The sequence below is a fragment of the Jaculus jaculus genome, chromosome 5 (genome assembly GCF_020740685.1).
Source record: "Jaculus jaculus isolate mJacJac1 chromosome 5, mJacJac1.mat.Y.cur, whole genome shotgun sequence".
NCBI classification, from domain to species: domain Eukaryota; kingdom Metazoa; phylum Chordata; class Mammalia; order Rodentia; family Dipodidae; genus Jaculus; species Jaculus jaculus.
In genome coordinates this window covers 171,521,239-171,543,849 of record NC_059106.1, presented here as the reverse complement: position 1 = coordinate 171,543,849, position 22,611 = coordinate 171,521,239, and the positions used below count along the sequence as shown (strand labels likewise).

Here is a 22,611-nt window from a genome sequence, read left to right as displayed (position 1 = left end):
AACTGATACATAGATATTAAAAGATCATTTTGGGGGTGGAGCAATGGCTCAGTGGTTGCAGAACTTAAGGAACTGGGTTCTATTCCCCAGTACCCAGGTAAAGACAGATGCACAAAGTGGTACCTGCATCTGGAGTTCATTTGCAGTGGTTGGAGGCCCTGGTGTACCCATTCCATCTGTCTCTCTTTGCTGTATTTCTCCCTGCTTGCAAATAAATAAATAATTTGAAATAGATCATTGTGAAGAAATAATAGTCTAACAAATTAGAAAATATTTTAAAATTTGACAGCTCTCTGGAGATGTGTGACCTACCAAAAATTTAACCAAGAGGGTATAAAAACCATGAACAGACAGGGCGTGGTGGCACACACCTTTAATCCCAGCACTCAGGAGGCAGAGATAGGAGGATCACCTTGAGTTCAAGGCCACCCTGAGACTACACAGTGAATTCCAGGTCAGCCTGGCCTAGAGCGAGACCCTACCTAGAAAAACAAAAACAACAACAACAAAAAAATGAACAGACCAAAACAAACAACACTAAATCAATAATAAAAACATTCTCACCAAGAAAAGTACAGGACTATGTGATTTTATTGCTGATTTTTGTTATCACACTTTGAAAGAAGAACCAACATCAATGCTTCTCAAATTATCCCATAGAACTGAATGGGGAGAACCTTCCAAACTCATTCTAAAGGCCAGAATTACTCAGATACAAAAGCCTGACAAGCACACAACAATAAAGAGAAAACTATAGGCCAATGTTCCTAATGAACACAGATACAAAAGTCCTCAGGAAAATACTAACAAATCAAAATGACAACATCACACCAGAAATTTCTCATTGAGGGATGCAAGGATGACTCAAGATAGGCAAGTGAACAAAAGTTAAGAGAAGGGTCTAAACAAAATGAAGGGTAAAAATCACAACATCAAAGCATTTTATGAAAGTCAACATGCTTAGCAGGGTGTAGTGGCGCACGCCTTTAATCCCAGCACTCGGGAGGCAGAGGTAGGAGGATCGCTGTGAGTTCGAGGCCACCCTGAGACTCCATAGTGAATTCCAGGTCAGCCTGGGCTAGAGTGAGACCCTACCTTGAATACCAGAAATGAAACAAAACAAAACAGAAAATAAATATGCCTTAATGATAAAATCCCAGAACAAATCATGTATAGACATGCCTTGTTGCAGTTAACTTCTCAATGCTGGGACAAAGCACCTGACCAAAAGCAGCTGCTGGAAGAAGAGATAGACTCCAGAATGAAACGAAACCTTTGCCAGGTATTCGTCCAGCGAAAGGTCATTACTCAGGACACACTTTAGTATACAGGACAGGCCTGCCTCAGAAACACTAAAACAATGGGCAAAGTCAACTTGATCTCACTCTGGAGAATACTCACATCAACAAGGGACATTCAGGCAAGAAACCACCAGTGGGCCCTGGAGGACTCTGTGATATTCCACCCACCAGACTGGGTCCAGTACCGAGCATGCAGGGTCATCTCTGGATGGTGCTGGTGTCCGGGCACAGAGGGGTCCCTTTTACCAATGATGTTCCTGCCTATCTGGGGTCTCTGAAGGAGCAACAGAGGGGCCTGCCCGCGCCTCAACTAGGAAACTAAGAACGGCAGGAGCAGCAGCCTCAGGGGAGGTGCTCATCAGCCATCTAGAGGGAGTGGACCCTCCTCTGTCACATGGAAAGGAGACCACCTGGATGACAGGGTGGAGAACACTGGAGACAAGGTGCTGTGGGGAATGAAGACTTCGCAAAGGTCTTGGGTGTCTAGAAGGTCCCACACAAACCGCAGAGGGCACATGCTCAGAATGCCCCAGAAGTTCCCAGCTAACAGAAGGTGAAGGTGTGGGCAGGAAGTAAAGGGGAAGCAGGTGTGGGCTGCTGGCCTAGGAGTGAAGAAATGCCGCCCCCCACCCCCCAACACACGCCAACGAGAACAGAGCCAGCCGACCGTGGAGAAGCGGTCTTCCATTCAAGGTGTTTCGGGAACTCTGAAAGCAGCGAAGACTTTAAATCACTAGTCAGGACCACTAGAGTGAGCTGGGGGATGGCCCAGCAAATAAAGCACCTGCCTTCCAAGCATCCCACCACCCACATAAGAGCAAAGTGGGCGTTGTGACCTGCCTGCAATCTCAGCTCTCAAGAGGCTGAGACCAGAGACCCCCAGGGCAGCCTAACTAGCTGGACAAGCCACACCAGAGAGCTGTGAGCTCAGGTGAGAGACCTTGGCCTCCGTAAATAAGATGCGGAGTGATTGCGGAAGACACCGAATGCCAGCTTGGGCCTCCACAGGCACGTGTACACACATATGCAAGCATATCCACACACACATATAGCCAGACACACATGCACACACACACACAGAGAGAGAGAGAGAGAGAAGAAAAAGCAGCCATGAGAGAATAGGGCTAGACCAGATGGCTTTGGTGGTGAGTGAATGATACATTAATAAAAGAATTATGAACATCTTCAAAACTTTACATAAACTTCTTGATAAATGATCACTTTATTTCCAAGGAGATGCCCACTGAGCCCAGATATCAGCCAAGGTCAACGGGATGCTGACAAGCAGTGTATTCAGGGGTGAAGTTCTGCAGCTACACTGGACTCGGGATGTAGCAGAAGCGTGCGTATGATGCCTGTGCTGTTCTGGATGCGTCCAACTGACCTCAACAGTACCGATGACTGGGCAAAAACCAGTGATGTCTGGGGCTTCCACATATCCTAGTCCACACCCTCCTCCTGTAGTCCACATCCCCTCCCAAGCCTCAGATCGTGAGCCAGGACCTGCCTCTCCCAGGACGAGTGATTATGGTGCACACTGAGTTAGGAATCGAAAGTCAGACTTGGTGCTGTCCCCAAATTTGTTTATTCTAAATGGAAATGGCCCAGTGCAATGGCTGGGTTGTGAGGAGCCTCTCCTTCCCAGATGAGCGAAGTCCTTGGCTCACTGTCCCACGCATGCCCAGCATTAGACCTCGGAGACCCCCAGGAGCTCAGAAGGGGCATCCACACTGCCTTTCCCAAACCAGGCAGTCCCATCTCCTTTCAACCAGTCACAGTCCAGGGGACCCCACTGAGGACAGAGGCTGGGGAACACAAGAGCCCCTCTGACACAGATCCTGGACCAGAACCATTCCCTCCCTCCAGTGTCCAGACCAGCACAGCAGCAGTGTGAGGTCTCACGCCTGAAGGGTGCTCCTTGTCTGTCCCTGAGGCTGACACACCAGGAAGGGGAAGGGCGCTGAGGAACCTCCTGCTGCACAGCAGTAAACACATCGGGGGGATAAAAGCCCAGAGTCCAGAGCACCTCACACACACGCCTCATCCACCTCTCCTCACTCTCTCACCTCCCACTCACAGCCCAGCCCACATGGCCGCCTCCACCATGTCCGTCTGCTCTGACGCCTGCACCAGCGCCTCCTGGCAGGTGGACGACTGTCCAGAGAGCTGCTGCGAGCCCTCCTGCTGCGCCCCCAGCTGCTGCCAGCCCAGCTGCTGTGCCCCCTGCCTGACCCTGGTCTGCACCCCGGTCAGCTGTGTGTCCAGCCCCTGCTGCCAACCCGCCTGCACCAGCTCCTGCACGCCCTCGTGCTGCCAGCAGTCTTGCTGCCAGCCGGCCTGCTGCACCTCCTCCCCCTGCCAGCCGTCCTGCGGTGTGCCCGTCTGCTGCAAGCCCGTCTGCTGTGTGCCCGTCTGCTGTGGGGCTTCCTCATGCTGCCAGCCCTCTTGCTGCCAGCAGTCTAGCTGTGCGCCCTCTTGCTGCCAGTCCTCCCCCTGCCAGCCGTCCTGCGGTGTGACCCTCTGCTGCAAGCCCGTCTGCTGTACCCCCGTCTGCTCTGGGTCCTCCCCTTGCTGCCAGTCCTCATGCTGCCAGCCGTCCTGCTGTGTGCCCGTCTGCTGCAAGCCCTGCTCCAGCGTGTCCCTGCTCTGCCGCCCCGTGTGCAGACCCGCCTGCTGTGTGCCCACCTCCTCCTGCTGCGCCTCCTCCTGCCAGCCCAGCTGCTGCCGCCCGTCCTCCTGCGTGTCCCTGCTCTGCCGCCCCGCCTGCTCCCGCCAGGCCTGCTGTGGCCTCTCCTCGGGCCTGAAGTCCAGCTGCTGATTTCCATTCCCTGTGGTCCAACAGGACCCAGATTCCTCCAGATGTCACCCACACAGCACAGTTCAAATGCGAAGAAGGACTAGCCTGCCCCTTCTCCACCAGGTCACCCTTGGCCTGTGCAGTGCTGGCTGCTGGACCCCCTCTGGCCCTGGCCTTCTCCTTCCCCATCTGTCTGGTTCTGATCCTGATAGCAGCTGGGTCACTATTGGCCTCTGAGCACCAATAAAACCTCCGCTTCTCTAGCCTGTCTCCAAGTTGACTGTCTCACTGGGGCGGCAGGGCCCCTCCCCCTCTCTCTATAGGCCAGGGCTGGACTTGGAGTTCACTGCTCATGACCTGGAGTTCTTGTCCCCTCACTCTGTTCTCTGCTGCCAAACACTCACTGGGTGCCATGGGCAGCATGGCCGCAGCGCCCTGCTGTCATCACAGGCCACCACACTGGCCCTTCAGAGAGCCCCCATCCCACAATGCATGTCCAGCACAAAAAAAAAAAAAAAAAGCCTTGCAGTTACCTGCTTTTTGCTGGGATATCACATCTGACCAAAAGCAGCTGATGGAGAAAAGAATAAAATCTTTGCTAGGTATTCATCCAACAAAATGTCAATACCCAGAACAGACTTTAGACTACAGGGTACACCTGCCTCAGAAACTAAAACACTTGCAGAATCAAGTTTATCTCGCTGTAGAAAATACTCACAAGAATGGACATTGAAGTAATAACACACCAGCGGGACAGAGGTTTCAGTGACATTCCACACACCAGACTGTTCCCAGTTCTGAGCCTGCAGACATGGCTTAGAGGTTAAGGCACGTGCCTGCAAAGCCCAACAACCCACATTCTATTCCCAACGACCCAAGTGAGCAAGATGCACACGTGGTCCACGCATCTGGTAGTTATTTGCAGGGGCTGGAGACCTTGGTGCCCCATTGTCACTCTCTCTCCTTCATAAATAAATTTAAAAAACAGTTCTAAACATCTGGGAATGGTGGTATGCTCTTGTAATCCCAGTGCTGGGAGGTGGAGACAGGTGGAGTCCTGAGGCTCATGGCCATTTAGTCTGTCCTAGGTGAGAAACTGCAGGCCAATGAGAGATCCCATTTTAAATGAAAGGTTGATGGTGCTTCTGAGGAAGATGCCTGGAGTTGTAATCTGGCTCACACCTGCATCTGCACCTGTAAACATCTGTGTGGGCATGTGCGCGTGTGCCCATGCACACACACACACACACACACACACACACACACACACAGAAAGAGAGATCAGCACAGTGTCTTTCTGGTACTTTGTGTACTTGTGGGGCTTTTTCCATTTTGCCTAAGTTATCTAATTTGTTGATAACAATTGTTCAGTATTTCCTTAAAATAGTTTTTTCTTAAAGACAGCAGAGATGTCTCAGTTTTCACTTATATTTGTTTAATTTAAATCTTCTCTTTTTTTAGTCATTAAAAAATTGTCAAATTTCAGAAAGCTGGAAGAAGCCATTCTGCATGCAATTCAATGGGAGAAAGAGAAATGACCAGTGAAGATACTGTGAACACTGCAAGCCTTATATTTTGCCAGCTAGGCCAAATGAGTCAATGGGTACAATAGTGGCACATCTGTCATGGTGGAAACCAAATGTCCTCTACTTGGACTGAAGGCCCACTCCATGGGAGGGTATACATCCCTGATACTGAAAATCTAATCCAGGGGAAGTCATGAGCCCTAGGGGTACAACGTCTGCTGATCTCTGACTAAATGTATACACTATGCTCGTCAAACTGCCCAGTAAGCACTTCTCTTAAGGTTCATACCATATATTAATGCTACTCTTACTTTTGGTTAGAGAAACTTCTCTTTTCAGATGGCAGTGACCTTGGGATGATTCAGAAGGCACCACAGTGCTGAGAAGATGTGACAGAGGAGTGCTCAGCACTGAAATATCAGTATCACATCTTCCTAGGCTCCGGGTCCTTTGCAGAAGAGGTGGCAGAAGGAATGTAAGAGCAAAAGGAAAAGAAGGACTCCTTACAACATGCTCCTCCAGACACAAAATAGCCTGGATAGCCTTAACCTCACAGTGCCTGATACTACCTACATAAGACCATCATGATAGGAAGAAAAGATCATAACATCAAAATAAAAGAGGCTAATTAAGAGGGGGAGGGAATATGATGGAGAATGGAGTTTCAAAGTGGAAAGTGGAGGGAGGGAGGGCATTATCATGGAATATTGTTTACATTCATGGAAGTTGTTAATAAATAAAATTTTAAATTGTAAACTTTACTGTCTTTGGAGTTTTTATTTTGTTTTGTTTGTTGTGAGACAAGCACAAGAGTCTGGCCTTTTACACAAGAGAGTAAGAGTGAGAGAGTGAGAGTAACAGACAGGCTTAGCACAGGCTGGAGAGATGGCTTAGCGGTTAAGCGCTTGCCTGTCAGGCCTAAGAACCCTGGTTCGAGGCACAATTCCCCAGGACCCACATTAGCCAGATGCACAAGAGGCGCAAATGTCTGCAGTTCCTTGTCAGTGGCTGGAGTCCCTGGCATGCCCATTCTCTATCTATATAACTATCTGCCTCTTTCTCTTCCTGTCTGTTGCCCTCAAATAAATAAAAAACAAAAAAAAAATTTTAAAAGAAAGGATTAGCATGCCAGAGAACCGAGGAACTGCAATCGAACTCCAGACTTGTGCCCTTTGCACACTTGCATCATCTTGTTTGAGTGGCTTATGTGGGATCTAGAGAGTCAAAGTCCTTAGGCTTCTTTGGCAAAAACCTTAACTGCTAAGCCATCTCTCTAATTTTTTTTTTTAAGAGCTACCATTCAGTTGCATGGATTCTAGCCATTTTTTGCCCTATTCTCTTTCTTCCAGCATGCTCGCATCCTGACTTCCTTCCTTATGATAGTTTGAGTTTAGTTTCCTCTTCTTTATCCCTGCTCCTTAAAAAATAATATCATTGACTTCAGCTCTTCCTTATTTTTCAACATGGGCTCTTGGGCTATGAATTTCCCTCTAGGTTCTGTTTTGGCCACACCCCAGTGTTAGTTTGTTGCTATGTTTTTATTTTAAGTCATCTCCTGTATGTTCTAGCTTCTGTTTTTATTTCATTGTTGTTGGATGTTGTTTAATTTCCACATATTGGTGATTTTTCCAGCTTTCCTTCTCTTTGGACTTCAGGCAAACGCCAAGGATTCACCTGTCTCTGCCTCTCCAATGCTGGTATGTCAGACACAGCACTGCACCTGGATTTTTATATGGTGCTGGGAATAAAACGCAGGTCCTCCCACTTGCACAGAAAGCACGTTACTGAAGAAGCCATGTCCCCAGCCCATATTACCTCCTTTTCAGTATTTCACACATAGAAGCATTTGGAAGCCTCCACGTGCTATTGAAACATTTATCTTTCCTATTCATTTCTTTAAATCCCTGAGACATCGAGTTTAGAAGTTTAGTTTTAGGTACATAAATGTTCGTAATTGCTGTATCTAGTTGATTGACTATACTGTGTATCAATAGTTTTTGAGGCAAGGTGTCACTCTAGTCTGAACTCACCCTGTACCACCCAACTCAAGTGATCTTACTACCTCAGCCTCCCAAGTGCTGAGATTATAATTCAGATTTTAGGTGCCCAGCTCTATATCAATATTTCTTGCTGACATTGGTCTCATAACATTTTTGACAAGGTACATTGTGTTTGATTTTATAATTCCTGCTCAGATCTCTCAGATCACTGTTTGCATAAAATATCTCCTCCTCCTTTCACTTCAGTCTTCTTTGTGTCTGAGGATCTGGAATCTATGGATTGATACAAGGAGAAATGGGAAAGAGGAACTAATCTGAAATCGGCAAAACCTTTACATCACTAGTTAGAAACCACCCAAGGGGGCTGGCTCAGTAAATACAGTGCCCTTGAAAGCATCCTAACTGCCCATTTAAATACCAGGTGGTCACTGTGTCCTGCCCATAATCTCAGCTCTCACGAAACTGAGGCTATGGGCCCGTTATCAGCTGACTAGGTAGAAAAGCCAAACTAGAGAGTTCTGGGTTCAGGGGAGAGACCTTGTCGCCATAAATAAGGAGGAGAGCAATTGTGGAAGAAAATCAGTGGTAACATTGGGCCACCCCACACATGTACACAGGCATGCATGCATATCCACACACAAACATGCCCACACACATGTACACAGGCATGCATGCGTATCCACACACAAACATCCCCGCACACATGCATGCAAAATACACACACATGCAGGAAAAAGAAACAACCATGAATGAATATCCCATGGCCAGTGAGCGACAGTAAATTTTTATGAAAGAATTAAGAACTTCTGCAAAGCTCTCCATAAATTTCTTGATAAATTAACTCATTATGGCCAAGGAGGTCCCACTGGGGACAGATATTAGCCAATGTCAAGAGGATGCTGAGAAGTAGCGCTTTTGTGTGTGAACGTCTGCCCAGTATGCTGGGCTCAGAATGTAGTAGAGGTGCACCTGTGATGCCCGTGCTGTTCTGGGGTCAGGGATGGCTCTGATCAGCTGACCTCCGCAACACAGCCTGGCCTGGACAGCAATCCATGTTCAGGGCTTCCACATATCCTAGTCCACACCCTTCTCCTGCAGCCCACGTCCCTCCCAACCCTCAGTTCCTTATCCAAGACCTGCCTCTCCCAGGACTAGTGATCCTGAAGAGACACTGAGTTAGGACTGGAACGTCAGAATTCATGCTGCCACCAAGTTTGACTATTCTAAGATGGCAATGGCCCAGGGAGATGGCCGGGCTACAAGAAGCCTCTTCTTCCCAAGTGAGAGAATTCCTTGGCTCACTGCCACTGCAGACCCAGCATTGGACCACGGAGACCCCCAGAGACTCAGAAGGGGCATCCTCACTGCCTTTCCCCAGGCCAGGCAGACTCACCCTTTCACCCAGTCACAGGTCAGGGGACCCCAGAGGACAGAGGCTGGGGAACACAAGAGCCCCTCTGACACAGATGCTGGACCAGAACCATTCCCTCCCTCCAGTGTCCCGACCAGCACAGCAGCAGTGTGAGGTCTCACGCCTGAAGGGTGCTCCTTGTCTGTCCCTGAGGCTGACACACCAGGAAGGGGAAGGGCGCTGAGGGACCTACTGCTGCACAACAGTAAACACATCTGGGGGATAAAAGCCCAGAGCCCTGAGCACCTCACACACACGCCTCATCCACCTCTCCTCACTCTCTCACCTCCCACTCACAGCCCAGCCCACATGGCCGCCTCCACCATGTCCGTCTGCTCTGACGCCTGCACCAGCGCCTCCTGGCAGGTGGACGACTGTCCAGAGAGCTGCTGCGAGCCCTCCTGCTGCGCCCCCAGCTGCTGCCAGCCCAGCTGCTGTGCCCCCTGCCTGACCCTGGTCTGCACCCCGGTCAGCTGTGTGTCCAGCCCCTGCTGCCAACCCACCTGCACCAGCTCCTGCACGCCCTCGTGCTGCCAGCAGTCTTGCTGCCAGCCGGCCTGCTGCACCTCCTTCCCCTGCCAGCCATCCTGCGGTGTGACCCTCTGCTGCAAGCCCGTCTGCTGTGTGCCCGTCTGCTGTGGGGCTTCCTCATGCTGCCAGCCCTCTTGCTGCCAACAGTCTAGCTGTGCGCCCTCTTGCTGCCAGTCTTCCCCCTGCCAGCCGTCCTGCGGTGTGACCCTCTGCTGCAAGCCCGTCTGCTGTACCCCCATCTGCTCTGGGTCCTCTCCTTGCTGCCAGTCCTCCCCATGCCAGCCGTCCTGCTGTGTGCCCGTCTGCTGCAAGCCCTGCTCCAGCGTGTCCCTGCTCTGCCGCCCCGTGTGCAGACCCGCCTGCTGTGTGCCCACCTCCTCCTGCTGCGCCTCCTCCTGCCAGCCCAGCTGCTGCCGCCCGTCCTCCTGCGTGTCCCTGCTCTGCCGCCCCGCCTGCTCCCGCCAGGCCTGCTGTGGCCTCTCCTCGGGCCTGAAGTCCAGCTGCTGATTTCCATTCCCTGTGGTCCAACAGGACCCAGATTCCTCCAGATGTCACCCACACAGCACAGTTCAAATGCGAAGAAGGACCAGCCTGCCCCTTCTCCACCAGGTCACCCTTGGCCTGTGCAGTGCTGGCTGCTGGACCCCCTCTGGCCCTGGCCTTCTCCTTCCCCATCTGTCTGGTTCTGATCCTGATAGCAGCTGGGTCACTATTGGCCTCTGAGCACCAATAAAACCTCCGTTTCTCTAGCCTGTCTCCAAGTTGACTGTCACATTGGGGCGACAGGGCCTGGCTCTGGGGCCTGTGCCCCTCCCCCTCTCTCTATGGGCAGCGGTGGGGCTGGGAGATCACTGCTCAAGACCTGGAGTTCTGGTCCCCGCGCTCTGTCCTCTGCTGCCAGACACTCACTTGGTGCCATGGGCGGCAGATCGCCAGCACCCTGCTGCCCTCCCTGGCCTCCACCCTTGCTCGGCTCAAAGCCGCATCCCACAGCCTATGGCCACCACAAAAATTCACGTATGGACAATCATTGTAGTTACCTTCTCGTTGCTGGGACAAAGCACCTTACCAAAAGCAGCTGATGCAGAAAAAAAAGAATGAAATCGTTGCCAGGTACTCAACCGACACAATGTCAATATCAGAATAGACTTTAGTTTACTGGGCAGGCCTCCCTCAGAAACCTAAGACCCTGGCACAATCAACTCTATCTCCCTCCAGAAAATTCTCACAAGGGTCATTGAAGTAAGAAAACAGCAGCGGAACACAGGTTTCAATGACATTCCAGCCACCAGACTGTTCTCAGTTTTGAGCATGGGGGGGGCATCTCGGGGTGGGGCGAGTGTCTGGGAGCAGAGGGGCTCCATTGCCAGTGAAGGTCATCTATTCACGCCTCTCTGGTGTTGCTGGAGGACACCTGCCTGGACTGCTCCACACAGAGCTTGCCTGAGGCCGAGCAGCAGCTGCAGGGAAGGTACCGGTCAGGCGTCAGCGCAATGACCGCAGGGCCTGTGGACGGAGGCCACGGGGTGAGCGTGGGAGAACCTGGGGACGAGGCGCGGGGCGCGTGAGGACTTTGCAAAGATCCCGTGGGCTTGGAAGTTTCCACACAAACTGCAGAGTCCAGAATGCTCCAGAAGCTCTCTGCAAACAGGAAGTGGAAGTGTGAGACACACACACACGCGCAAACAGAGCCCATCCGCTGTGGATAAACACTACCACAGGTGTGTCAGGAACCGTGTCAAATCTCCAATGGGAAGTGAGCACCGCAGACCATTTCCACACCACTCAGAAAAGTCACTGAGAGAAAACAAGAAACCCCAGAACCTACAACAGACTACAGGCAGAGGGAGACCTGCCACTCCCAATCTGCACTGCGTGATGTTCAAAGTGACCAGTTCTCAACAGAACAGTGAAGTGTGCCAAGGAGCGGGGAGCAGGGCCTGTGCCCAGAGGAAGGTTTGAGGTCAGCCTGGGCAACATAGTGAGATCCTTCCTTACATGAGAGAAAGAGTGAAAAGGGCTGCACTGCAGCTGGTAGAACACCTGGCTTGTGCAGAACCCTGGGTTCAATCCCCAAGACCACAAAAGATAAAAAGTGACAGAGAAGTCAAAACACTTCAGGGGAGATAAAGATAAGAGAATTCATTACTACTAGACCTGCTCTATCATAAACGTTTACTCAGGTTGAAAAAGGTCACAAATAGTAGGTTGAAGCCATAGGAAAAATGGCTCCCTCTCTCTCTTTCCCTCATAAATAAATTTTTAAAAGTTTTCAAAGTCTGAGAATGGTGCTATGCCCTTTTAATCCCAGTGCTGGGAACGTGGTGACAGGTGGAGGCCTGAGGCTCATGGCCAGTCAGTCCGTCCTAGGAGGCAAACTGCAGGCCAGTGAACGATGCGCTCTTAAATGAAAGGTTGCTGGTGCTTCTGAGGAAGACGCCTGGGGTTGTAACCTGCCTCCCACCCGCACCTGCACCTGTAAATACTTTGTGGGCACGAGCGTGCGCGCACACACACACAGAATGGAGTTTCAAGGTGGAAAGTGGAAGGAGGGAGGGCATTACATGGGATGTTGTTTACAATCATGGAAGTTGTGAATTAAAATAAATAAGTTAATTTTTTAAATTGTCAATTTTATTGTTTCTGGGTTATTTTTGTGCGACAAACCCAACAGTCTGGTCTTTTATTTTACATGAGAGAGTGAGTGAGGGAGTGAGAGTCATAGGAAGGATTAGCATGCCAGGGGCCCAGACACTGAAACCATCTCCAGACATGTGCCCCTCGCACCTTGGGTGCCAAGCTTACGTCGGACCTAGAGAGTCGAAGCCCACAGGCTGCATTGGCAAGTGCCTTAATACTAGGCCATCTCTCTAACCTTAGTATTTCTTTTTTAAAGAGCTCACTTTCAGTTGCATGGATTCTAGCTCTTTTTTGCCCTTTTCTCTTTCTTCTATCAATGTTCATCTTAACCTCTGTCCTATGATGGCTTTGAGTTTAGTTTGCTCTTCTTCATCCTTGTTCCTTAAAAGTAATATCATTGACTTCACTCTTCCTTATTTTTCAACATGGGCTCTTGTGGCTATGAATTTCCCTCCAGGTTCTGTTTTGGCCACACCCCAGCTTTAGCTTGTCGCTGTGTATTTATTTTCAGTCATCTCCTGTATGCTCTAGCTTCTCTTTTTATTTCTTTGATGACTCATTTGTTGTTGGGTGTTGTTTCATTTCCACATATTGGTGATTTTTCCAGTTTTCCTTCTGTTTGCATTTCAGGCAAGCTCCAGGGATTCACCTCTCTCTGCCTCTCCAATGCCGAGATCTCAGACACACAGCACTGCACCTGGATTTTTACATGATGCTAGGGATCAAATGCAGGTGCTCACACTTGCACAGAAAGCACGTTAGTGAAGGAGCCATGTCCCCAGCCCCTGTTACTTCCTTTTCAGTATTTCACTCATAGAAGCTTGTGGAAGCCTCCATGTGCTATTGAAACAGATTTTTATCTCTCCTTTTAAATTCCTTCCATTTCTGTGACATATGTTGTAAAAGCCTAGTGTTAGGTACATATATGTTAATAATTGCCATTTCTGATTGATCAGTTATACTCTGTATCAATATTTTTGAAGAAGGATTTCATTCTAGTGTCAATTCACTCTGTAGAATCCATCTCAAAGTGACCTTACTACCTCATCCTCCCAAGGACTGGAATTGTACTTGGAATTTTAGGTGCCCAGCTTTGTATCAGCATTTCATGTCATCATTGGTATCATAACAATTTTTGACAAAGTACATTTTGTCTGATTTTATGATTCCTACTCAGATCACTTGGTTCACTTTTGGCAAAAAAATTCGCCTCATCCTTTCATTCCCAATTTTTTTCTATGTCTCAGGATCAAAAATATATGAACTGACTCTAGAAGAAATGGGCAAGTGGGAAAAGTGGAGAAATGGCTTAACAGTTAAGGCACTTGCCTGCAAAGCTAAAGAACAAGGTTCAATTCTCCAGGACCTACAGAAGGCAGATGCACAAGGTGTCACATGCATCTGCAGTCCATTTGGAGAAGCTGAAGGCCCTGGCATGCCCAATTCCCCTTTCTATCTGCCACTTTGTCTCTGTCTCAAATAAATAAAATAAATAATAATAATTAAAAAAAAATAGTGTCGGGCATGATGGTGCATGTCTCTAATCCCAGCACTTGAGAGGCAGAGGTAGGAGGATTGTGGTGAGATCAAGGCCACCCTGAGACTACATAGTGAATTCCAGGACAGCCTGGGCTAGAGTGAGACCCTATTTTGATAAAATATAAAACATTAAAAATTTAAAAAAAAGAAATGGGCAAGTGGGACCAATCTGAAATATGCAAAGACATCAAATCACTAGTCAGAAATCACTGAAGTGGGCTGGGGGATGGCCCTGGGAATAAAGCATCTGCCTTCCAGGCATCCCCCCACCCATATATGGCAAGTGGGTGTTGTGGCCTGCCTGTAGTCTCAGCTCTCAGGAGGCTGAGACAAGGACCCTCCCCCCAGGCAGGCTGACTAGCTAGACAAGCCAAATAGAGAGCTCTGGGTTCAGGTGAGAGACCTTGCCTCCATAAATAAGGTGCAAAGTGAGTGTGGAAGACCCCCCAATGCCAGCTTGCACCTCCACATGCACATACACACACACATGCATGCGTACCCATACACACATGTACCCAGTCACATATGAAGACCCATACATGCACACTACACACACACACACACACACACACACACACACACACACACACACAAAACTATGTAGTGATAGCCCAGGACCAGAAAGCTTTTGTGTTGACAGACACTAGACATTTATGAAAGAATTATGAACATCATCAAAGCTATCTATAAATTATCTTATTATTTCCAAAGACGTGCCCAAAGAGCCCAGATATCAGCCAGTACCAAGAGGATGCAGAGAAGTAGTGCTCACTGCCCACTAAGGGCTCAGGATGTGATACAGGTGTGCCTGTGATGCCCATGCTAATCTGGGATCGAGAATGGCTCTGCCCACCAGACCTCCTCAGCACAGGCTAGCCTGGAAGCAATCACATGTCCAGGGCTTCCACAGATCCTAGTCCACACCCACCTCCTCAGCCAATGTTCCTACCCAGGACTTAGATCCTGACCCAGGACCCGCCTCTCCCAGGGCTACTGAATTGGGGACACTGAGTCTAGAATGGAAAGTCAGCCTTGGAGTTGTCCCCAAGCTGAGTATTCTAACATGACAGTGGCCCAGTACTATGACTGGGCTACAAGGAGGCTGTCCTTCTCAGGTGAGAGAAGTCATTGTTACACTGCACTCTGCAGGCCCAGAGTTGGACTGTGGAGAGCTCCAAACACAAAGAAGGGGCATCCTCACTGCCTTTCCCAAACCAGGCAGCCCCATCTCCTTTCAACCAATCACAGTCCAGGTGACCCCACTGAGGACAGAGGCTGGGGAACACAAGAGCCCCTCTGACGCAGATCCTGGACCAGAGCCATTCCCTCCCTCCAGTGTCCCGACCAGCACAGCAGCAGTGTGAGGTCTCACCCCGGAAGGGTGCTCCTTGTCTGTCCCTGAGGCTGACACACCAGGAAGGGGAAGGGCGCTGAGGAACCACCTGCTGCACAACAGTAAACACATCTGGGGGATAAAAGCCCAGAGCCCAGAGCACCTCACACACGCCTCATCCACCTCTCCTCACTCTCTCACCTCCCACTCACAGCCCAGCCCACATGGCCGCCTCCACCATGTCCGTCTGCTCTGACGCCTGCACCAGCGCCTCCTGGCAGGTGGACGACTGTCCAGAGAGCTGCTGCGAGCCCTCCTGCTGCGCCCCCAGCTGCTGCCAGCCCAGCTGCTGTGCCCCCTGCCTGACCCTGGTCTGCACCCCGGTCAGCTGTGTGTCCAGCCCCTGCTGCCAACCCACCTGCACCAGCTCCTGCACGCCCTCGTGCTGCCAGCAGTCTTGCTGCCAGCCGGCCTGCTGCACCTCCTCCCCCTGCCAGCCATCCTGCGGTGTGCCCGTCTGCTGCAAGCCCGTCTGCTGTGTGCCCGTCTGCTGTGGGGCTTCCTCATGCTGCCAGCCCTCTTGCTGCCAGCAGTCTAGCTGTGCGCCCTCTTGCTGCCAGTCCTCCCCCTGCCAGCCGTCCTGCGGTGTGACCCTCTGCTGCAAGCCCGTCTGCTGTACCCCCGTCTGCTCTGGGTCCTCCCCTTGCTGCCAGTCCTCATGCTGCCAGCCGTCCTGCTGTGTGCCCGTCTGCTGCAAGCCCGTCTGCTGTACCCCCGTCTGCTCTGGGTCCTCCTCTTGCTGCCAGTCCTCATGCTGCCAGCCGTCCTGCTGTGTGCCCGTCTGCTGCAAGCCCTGCTCCAGCGTGTCCCTGCTCTGCCGCCCCGTGTGCAGACCCGCCTGCTGTGTGCCCACCTCCTCCTGCTGCGCCTCCTCCTGCCAGCCCAGCTGCTGCCGCCCGTCCTCCTGCGTGTCCCTGCTCTGCCGCCCCGCCTGCTCCCGCCAGGCCTGCTGTGGCCTCTCCTCGGGCCTGAAGTCCAGCTGCTGATTTCCATTCCCTGTGGTCCAACAGGACCCAGATTCCTCCAGATGTCACCACACAGCACAGTTCAAATGCGAAGAAGGACCAGCCTGCCCCTTCTCCACCAGGTCACCCTTGGCCTCTGCAGTGCTGGCTGCTGGACCCCCTCTGGCCCTGGCCTTCTCCTTCCCCATCTGTCTGGTTCTGATCCCTATAGCAGCTATGACACACTTGGCCTCTGAGCACCAATAAAACCTCCACTTCTCTAGTCTGTCTCCAAGTTGACTGTCACATTGGGGCGACAGGGCCCCTCCCCCTCTCTCTATAGGCCAGGGCTGGACTTGGAGTTCACTGCTCATGACCTGGAGTTCTTGTCCCCTCACTCTGTTCTCTGCTGCCAAACACTCTCTTGGTGCCATGGGCAGCATGGCCGCAGCGCCCTGCTGTCATCACAGGCCACCACTCTTGCTCTTCCCAGAGCCCCCTTCCCACAATGTATGACCAGCACAAAAAAAAAAAAGCCTTGCAGTTACCTGCTTTTTGCTGTGACATCACATCTGACCAAAAGCAGCTGATATAGAAAAGAATGAAATCTTTGCCAGATATTCATCCAATAAAATGTCAATACCCTGAACAGACTTTAGACTACAGGGTACACCTGCCTCAGAAAACTGAAACACTTGCAGAATCAAGTTTATCTCGCTCTAGAAAATACTCACAACAAGGGACATTGAAGTAATAACACACCAGCGGGACACAGAGGTTTCAGTGACATTCCACACACCAGACTGTTCCCAGTTCTGAGCCTGCAGACATGGCTTAGAGGTTAAGGCACGTGCCTGCAAAGCCCAACAACCCACATTCTATTCCCAACGACCCAAGTGAGCAAGATGCACACGTGGTCCACGCATCTGGTAGTTGTTTGCAGGGGCTGGAGACCCTGGTGCCCCCATTCTCCCTCTCTCTCCCTCATAAATAAATTTTTTTTAAGTTTTAAAAATCTGGGAATGGTGGTATGCTCTTGTAATCCCAGTGCTGGGGAGGTGGAGACAGGTGGAGTCCTGAGGCTCATGGCTAATTAGTCTGTCCTAGGTAGTAAACTGCAGGCCAATGAGAGATCCCACTTTATTTTTTTTTTAATTTTTTTTTTTTTTTTTTTTGAGAGCAACAGACACAGAGAGAAAGACAGATAGAGGGAGAGAGAGAGAATGGGCGCGCCAGGGCTTCCAGCCTCTGCAACTGAACTCCAGACGCGTGCGCCCCCTTGTGCATCTGGCTAACGTGGGACCTGGGGAACCGAGCCTCAAACCGGGGTCCATAGGCTTCACAGGCGAGCGCTTAACCGCTAAGCCATCTCTCCAGCCCAGAGAGATCCCACTTTAAATGAAAGGTTGATGATGTGTCTGAGGAAGATGCCTGGGGTTGTAATCTGGCTCACACCTGCATCTGCACCTGCAAACACCTGTGTAGGCATTAGCACACACACACACACACACACACACACACACACACCCCAGTATAGTGTCTTTCTGGTACTTTGTGTACTTGTAGGGATTTTTCCATTTTGCCCAAGTTATCTAATTTGTTGATAACAATAGTTCAGTATTTCCTTAAAACACTTTTTACTTAAAGACAGCAGAGATGTCTCAGTTTTCACTTATATTTCTTTAATTTAAATCTCTTTTTTTCAGTTGTTAAACAATTGTCAAATTTCAGAAAGCTGAAGAAGCCATTCTGCATGCAATTCAATTGGAGAAAGAGAAATCACCAGTGAAGATACTCAACAATGAACACTGCAAGCCTTATATTTTGCCAGCTAGGCCAAACGAGTCAATGGATACAATAGTGGCATGTCTATCATGGTGGAAACCAAATGCCCTCTACTTGGACTGAAGGCCCACTCCCTGGGAGGGAATACACCCCTGATGCTGAAAAACTAATACAGGGGTAGTCATGAGCCCTAGGGCTACAACGTCTGCTGATCTCTGGCTAAATATATACACTATGCTCATCAAACTGCCCAGTAAGCACTTCTCTTAAGGTTCATACCATATATTAATGCTACTCTCACTTTGGGTTAGAGAAACTTCTCTTTTCAGATGGCAGTGACCTTGGGATGACTCAGAAGGCACCACAGTGCTGAGAAGATGTGACAGAGGAGTGCTCAGCACTGAAATATCAGTATCACATCTCACTAGGTTCCAGGTCCATTGCGAAAGAGGTGGCAGAAGGAATGTAAGAGCCAAAGGAAAAGTAGGACTCCTTACAACATGCTCCTCCAGACACAAAATAGCCTGGATAGCCTTAACCTCACAGTGCCTGATACTACCTACATAAGACCACCATAATAGGAAGAAATGATCATGACATCAAAATAAAAGAGGCTAGGGCTGGAGAGATGGCTTAGCGGTTAAGCGCTTGCCTGTGAAGCCTAAGGACCCCAGTTCGAGGCTCGATTCCCCAGGTCCCAAGTCAGCCAGATGCACAAGGGGGCGCACGCGTCTGGAGTTCGTTTGCAGAGGCTGGAGGCCCTGGTGCGCCCATTCTCTCTCTCTCCCTCTATCTGTCTTTCTCTCTGTGTCTGTCGCTCTCAAATAAATAAATTTTAAAAAATTAAAAAAAAATACTAAAAATAAGAGAGGCTGAATAAGAGGGGGAGGGTATATGAAGGAAAATGGAGTTTCAAAGTGGAAAGTCGAGGGAGGGAGGGACTTACCATGGAATATTGTTTACATTCATAGAAGTTGTTAATAAATAAATTTTTAAATTGTCAATTTTGCTGTCTTTGGAGTTTTTGTTTTGTTTTGTTTGTTGTGAGACAAGCACAAGAGTCTGGCCTTTTATTTTACACAAGAGAGTAAGAGTGAGAGAGTGAGAGTAATAGAAAGGATTAGCATGGGCTGGAGAGATGGCGTAGCGGTTAAGCGCTTGCCTGTGAAGCCTAAGGACCTCCGTTCGAGGCTTGATTCCCCAGGACCCACATAGCCAGATGCACAAGGATGCAAGTGTCTGCAGTTCCTTGTCAGTGGCTGGAGGCCCTGGCATGCCCATTCTCTATCTATATCTACGTGCCTCTTTCTCTTCCTGTCTGTCGCCCTCAAATAAATAAATAAGAAACAAAAATAATTTAAAAAGAAAGGATTAGCATGCCAGAGAACGTAGGCATTGCAATTGAACTCCAGACTTGTGCCCTTTGCACACATGCATCACCTTCTGTGAGTGGCTTATGTGGGATCTAGAGAGTCAAAGTCCTTAGGCTTCGTTGGCAAGAACCGTATCTGCTAAGCCATCTCTCTAACTGTTTTTAAAGAGCTCCCTTTCAGTTGCATGGATTCTAGCCATTTTTTGCCCTATTCTCTTTCTTCCAGCATGCTCGCATCCTGACTACCTTCCTTATGATAGCTTTGAGTTTAGTTTCCTCTTCTTTATCCTGGTTCCTGAAAAAATAATATAATTGACTTCAGCTCTTCCTTATTTTTCAACATGGGCTCTTGGGCTATGAATTTCCCTCTAGGTTCTGTTTTGGCCACACCCCAGTGTTAGTTTGTTGCTATGTTTTTATTGTCAGTCATCTCCTGTATGTTCTAGCTTCTGTTTTTATTTCTTTGTTGTTGGATGTTGTTTAATTTCCACATATTGGTGATTTTTCCAGCTTTCCTTCTCTTTGGACTTCAGGCAAACGCCAAGGATTCACCAGTCTCTGCCTCACCAATTCTGGTATGTCACACACAGCACTGCACCTGGATTTTTATAAGGTGCTGGGAATAAAACGCAGGTCCTCCCACTTGCACAGAAAGCACGTTACTGAAGGAGCCATGTCCCCAGCCCATATTATTTCCTTTTCAGTATTTCACACATAGAAGCATTTGGAAGCCTCCATGTGCTATTGAAACATTTATCTTTCCTACACATTTCTTTAAATCCCTGAGACATCGAGTTTAGAAGTTTAGTTTTAGGTACATAAATGTTCCTAATTGCTGTATCTAGTTGATTGACTATACTGTGTATCAATAGTTTTTGAGGCAAGGTGTCACGCTAGTCTAAACTACTCTGTACCACCCAACTCAAGTGATCTTACTACCTCAGCCTCCCAAGTGCTGAGATTATAATTCAGATTTTAGGTGCCCAGCTTTACATCAATATTTCTTGATGACATTGGTCTCATAACATTTTTGACAAGGTACATTGTGTTTGATTTTATAATTCCTGCTCAGATCTCTCAGATCACTGTTTGCATAAAATATCTCCTCCTCCTTTCACTTCAATCTTCTTTGTGTCTGAGGATCTGGAATCTATGTATTGATACAAGGAGAAATGGGAAAGAGGAACTAATCCGAAATCAGCAAAACCTTTACATCACTAGTCAGAAACCACCCAAGGGGGCTGGCTCAGTAAATACAGTGCCCGTAAAAGCATCCCCACTACCCATATAAATGCCAGGTGGTCACTGTGTCCTGCCCATAATCTCAGCTCTCACTAAGCTGAGACAATGGCCCCATTAGCAGCTGACTAGCTAGAAAAGCCAAACTAGAGAGTTCTGGGTTCAGGGGAGAGACCTTGTCGCCATAAATAAGGAGGAGTGTAATTGTGGAAGAAAATAGGTGGTGACATTGGGCCACCCCACACATGTACACAGGCATGCATGTGTACCCACACACAACCATGCCCCCACACATGTACACAGGCATGCATGCATATCCACACACAAACATCCCCACACACATGCATGCAAAATACACACACATGCAGGAAAAAGAAACAACCATGAATGAATATCCCAGGGCCAGTGAGCAACAGTAAATTTTTATGAAAGAATTAAGAACTTCTGCAAAGCTCTCCATAAATTTCTTGATAAATTAACTCATTGTGGCCAAGGAGGTCCCACTGGGGACAGATATCAACCAATGTCAAGAGGATGCTGAGAAGTAGCGCTTTTGTGTGTGAACGTCTGCCCAGTATGCTGGGCTCAGGATGTAGTAGAGGTGCACCTGTGATGCCCGTGCTGTTCTGGGGTCAGGGATGGCTCTGATCAGATGACCCCAACACAGCCTGGCCTGGACAGCAATCCATGTTCAGGGCTTCCACATATCCTAGTCCACACCCTTCTCCTGCAGCCCACGTCCCTCCCAACCCTCAGTTCCTGATCCAAGACCTGCCTCTCCCAGGACTAGTGATCCTGAAGAGACACTGAGTTAGGACTGGAAAGTCAGAAGTTGTGCTGCCACCAAGTTTGACTATTCTAAGATGGCAATGGCCCAAGGAGATGGCCGGGCTACAAGAAGCCTCTCCTTCCCAAGTGAGAGAATTCCTTGGCTCACTGCCACTGCAGACCCAGCAATGGACCATGGAGACCCCCAGAGGCTCAGAAGGGGCATCCTCACTGCCTTTCCCCAGGCCAGGCAGACTCACCCTTTCACCCAGTCACAGGTCAGGGGACCCCAGAGGACAGAGGCTGGGGAACACAGGAGCCCCTCTGACACAGATGCTGGACCAGAGCCATTCCCTCCCTCCAGCGTTCTGCCCAGCACAGCAGCAGTGTGAGGTCTCACGCCTGAAGGGTGCTCCTTGTCTGTCCCTGAGGCTGACACACCAGGAAGGGGAAGGGCGCTGAGGAACCTCCTGCTGCACAGCAGTAAACACATCTGGGGGATAAAAGCCCAGAGCCCAGAGCACCTCACACACACGCCTCATCCACCTCTCCTCACTCTCTCACCTCCCACTCACCGCCCAGCCCACATGGCCGCCTCCACCATGTCCGTCTGCTCTGACGCCTGCACCAGCGCCTCCTGGCAGGTGGACGACTGTCCAGAGAGCTGCTGCGAGCCCTCCTGCTGCGCCCCCAGCTGCTGCCAGCCCAGCTGCTGTGCCCCCTGCCTGACCCTGGTCTGCACCCCGGTCAGCTGTGTGTCCAGCCCCTGCTGCCAACCCACCTGCACCAGCTCCTGCACGCCCTCGTGCTGCCAGCAGTCTTGCTGCCAGCCGGCCTGCTGCACCTCCTCCCCCTGCCAGCCGTCCTGCGGTGTGCCCGTCTGCTGCAAGCCCGTCTGCTGTGTGCCCGTCTGCTGTGGGGCTTCCTCATGCTGCCAGCCCTCTTGCTGCCAGCAGTCTAGCTGTGCGCCCTCTTGCTGCCAGTCCTCCCCCTGCCAGCCATCCTGCGGTGTGACCCTCTGCTGCAAGCCCGTCTGCTGTACCCCCGTCTGCTCTGGGTCCCCCCCTTGCTGCCAGTCCTCATGCTGCCAGCCGTCCTGCTGTGTGCCCGTCTGCTGCAAGCCCTGCTCCAGCGTGTCCCTGCTCTGCCGCCCCGTGTGCAGACCCGCCTGCTGTGTGCCCACCTCCTCCTGCTGCGCCTCCTCCTGCCAGCCCAGCTGCTGCCGCCCGTCCTCCTGCGTGTCCCTGCTCTGCCGCCCCGCCTGCTCCCGCCAGGCCTGCTGTGGCCTCTCCTCGGGCCTGAAGTCCAGCTGCTGATTTCCATTCCCTGTGGTCCAACAGGACCCAGATTCCTCCAGATGTCACC

General features: G+C 50.3%; 2 protein-coding genes across 2 annotated transcripts; both read left to right on the top strand.

Annotated features, from left to right (window-relative positions):
* The first annotated feature begins 3,390 nt into the window (after positions 1–3,390).
* Positions 3,391–10,073, top strand: LOC123460721 (keratin-associated protein 10-2-like). Its single transcript, XM_045149218.1, has 2 exons — positions 3,391–4,106; positions 9,335–10,073. Exons 1-2 carry the CDS (start codon positions 3,391–3,393, stop codon positions 10,071–10,073), a joined length of 1,455 nt encoding a protein of 484 aa, XP_045005153.1.
* Positions 10,074–15,302: 5,229 nt separating this feature from the next.
* LOC123460720 (keratin-associated protein 10-1-like) lies at positions 15,303–22,562 on the top strand. Its single transcript, XM_045149217.1, has 2 exons — positions 15,303–16,089; positions 21,829–22,562. Exons 1-2 carry the CDS (start codon positions 15,303–15,305, stop codon positions 22,560–22,562), a joined length of 1,521 nt encoding a protein of 506 aa, XP_045005152.1.
* Positions 22,563–22,611: the final 49 nt, after the last annotated feature.

Excerpts from the sequence above, each read along its gene's own strand:
- LOC123460721 (XM_045149218.1), top strand. The coding sequence starts at position 3,391 with ATGGCCGCCTCCACCATGTCCGTCTGCTCTGACGCCTGCACCAGCGCC. Across the intron at positions 4,107-9,334 it reads GGCCTCTCCTCGGGCCTGAA|CCCAGCCCACATGGCCGCCT; the intron begins GTCCAGCTGCTG and ends TCCCACTCACAG.
- LOC123460720 (XM_045149217.1), top strand. The coding sequence starts at position 15,303 with ATGGCCGCCTCCACCATGTCCGTCTGCTCTGACGCCTGCACCAGCGCC. Across the intron at positions 16,090-21,828 it reads CTGCTCCCGCCAGGCCTGCT|CCCACATGGCCGCCTCCACC; the intron begins GTGGCCTCTCCT and ends CTCACCGCCCAG.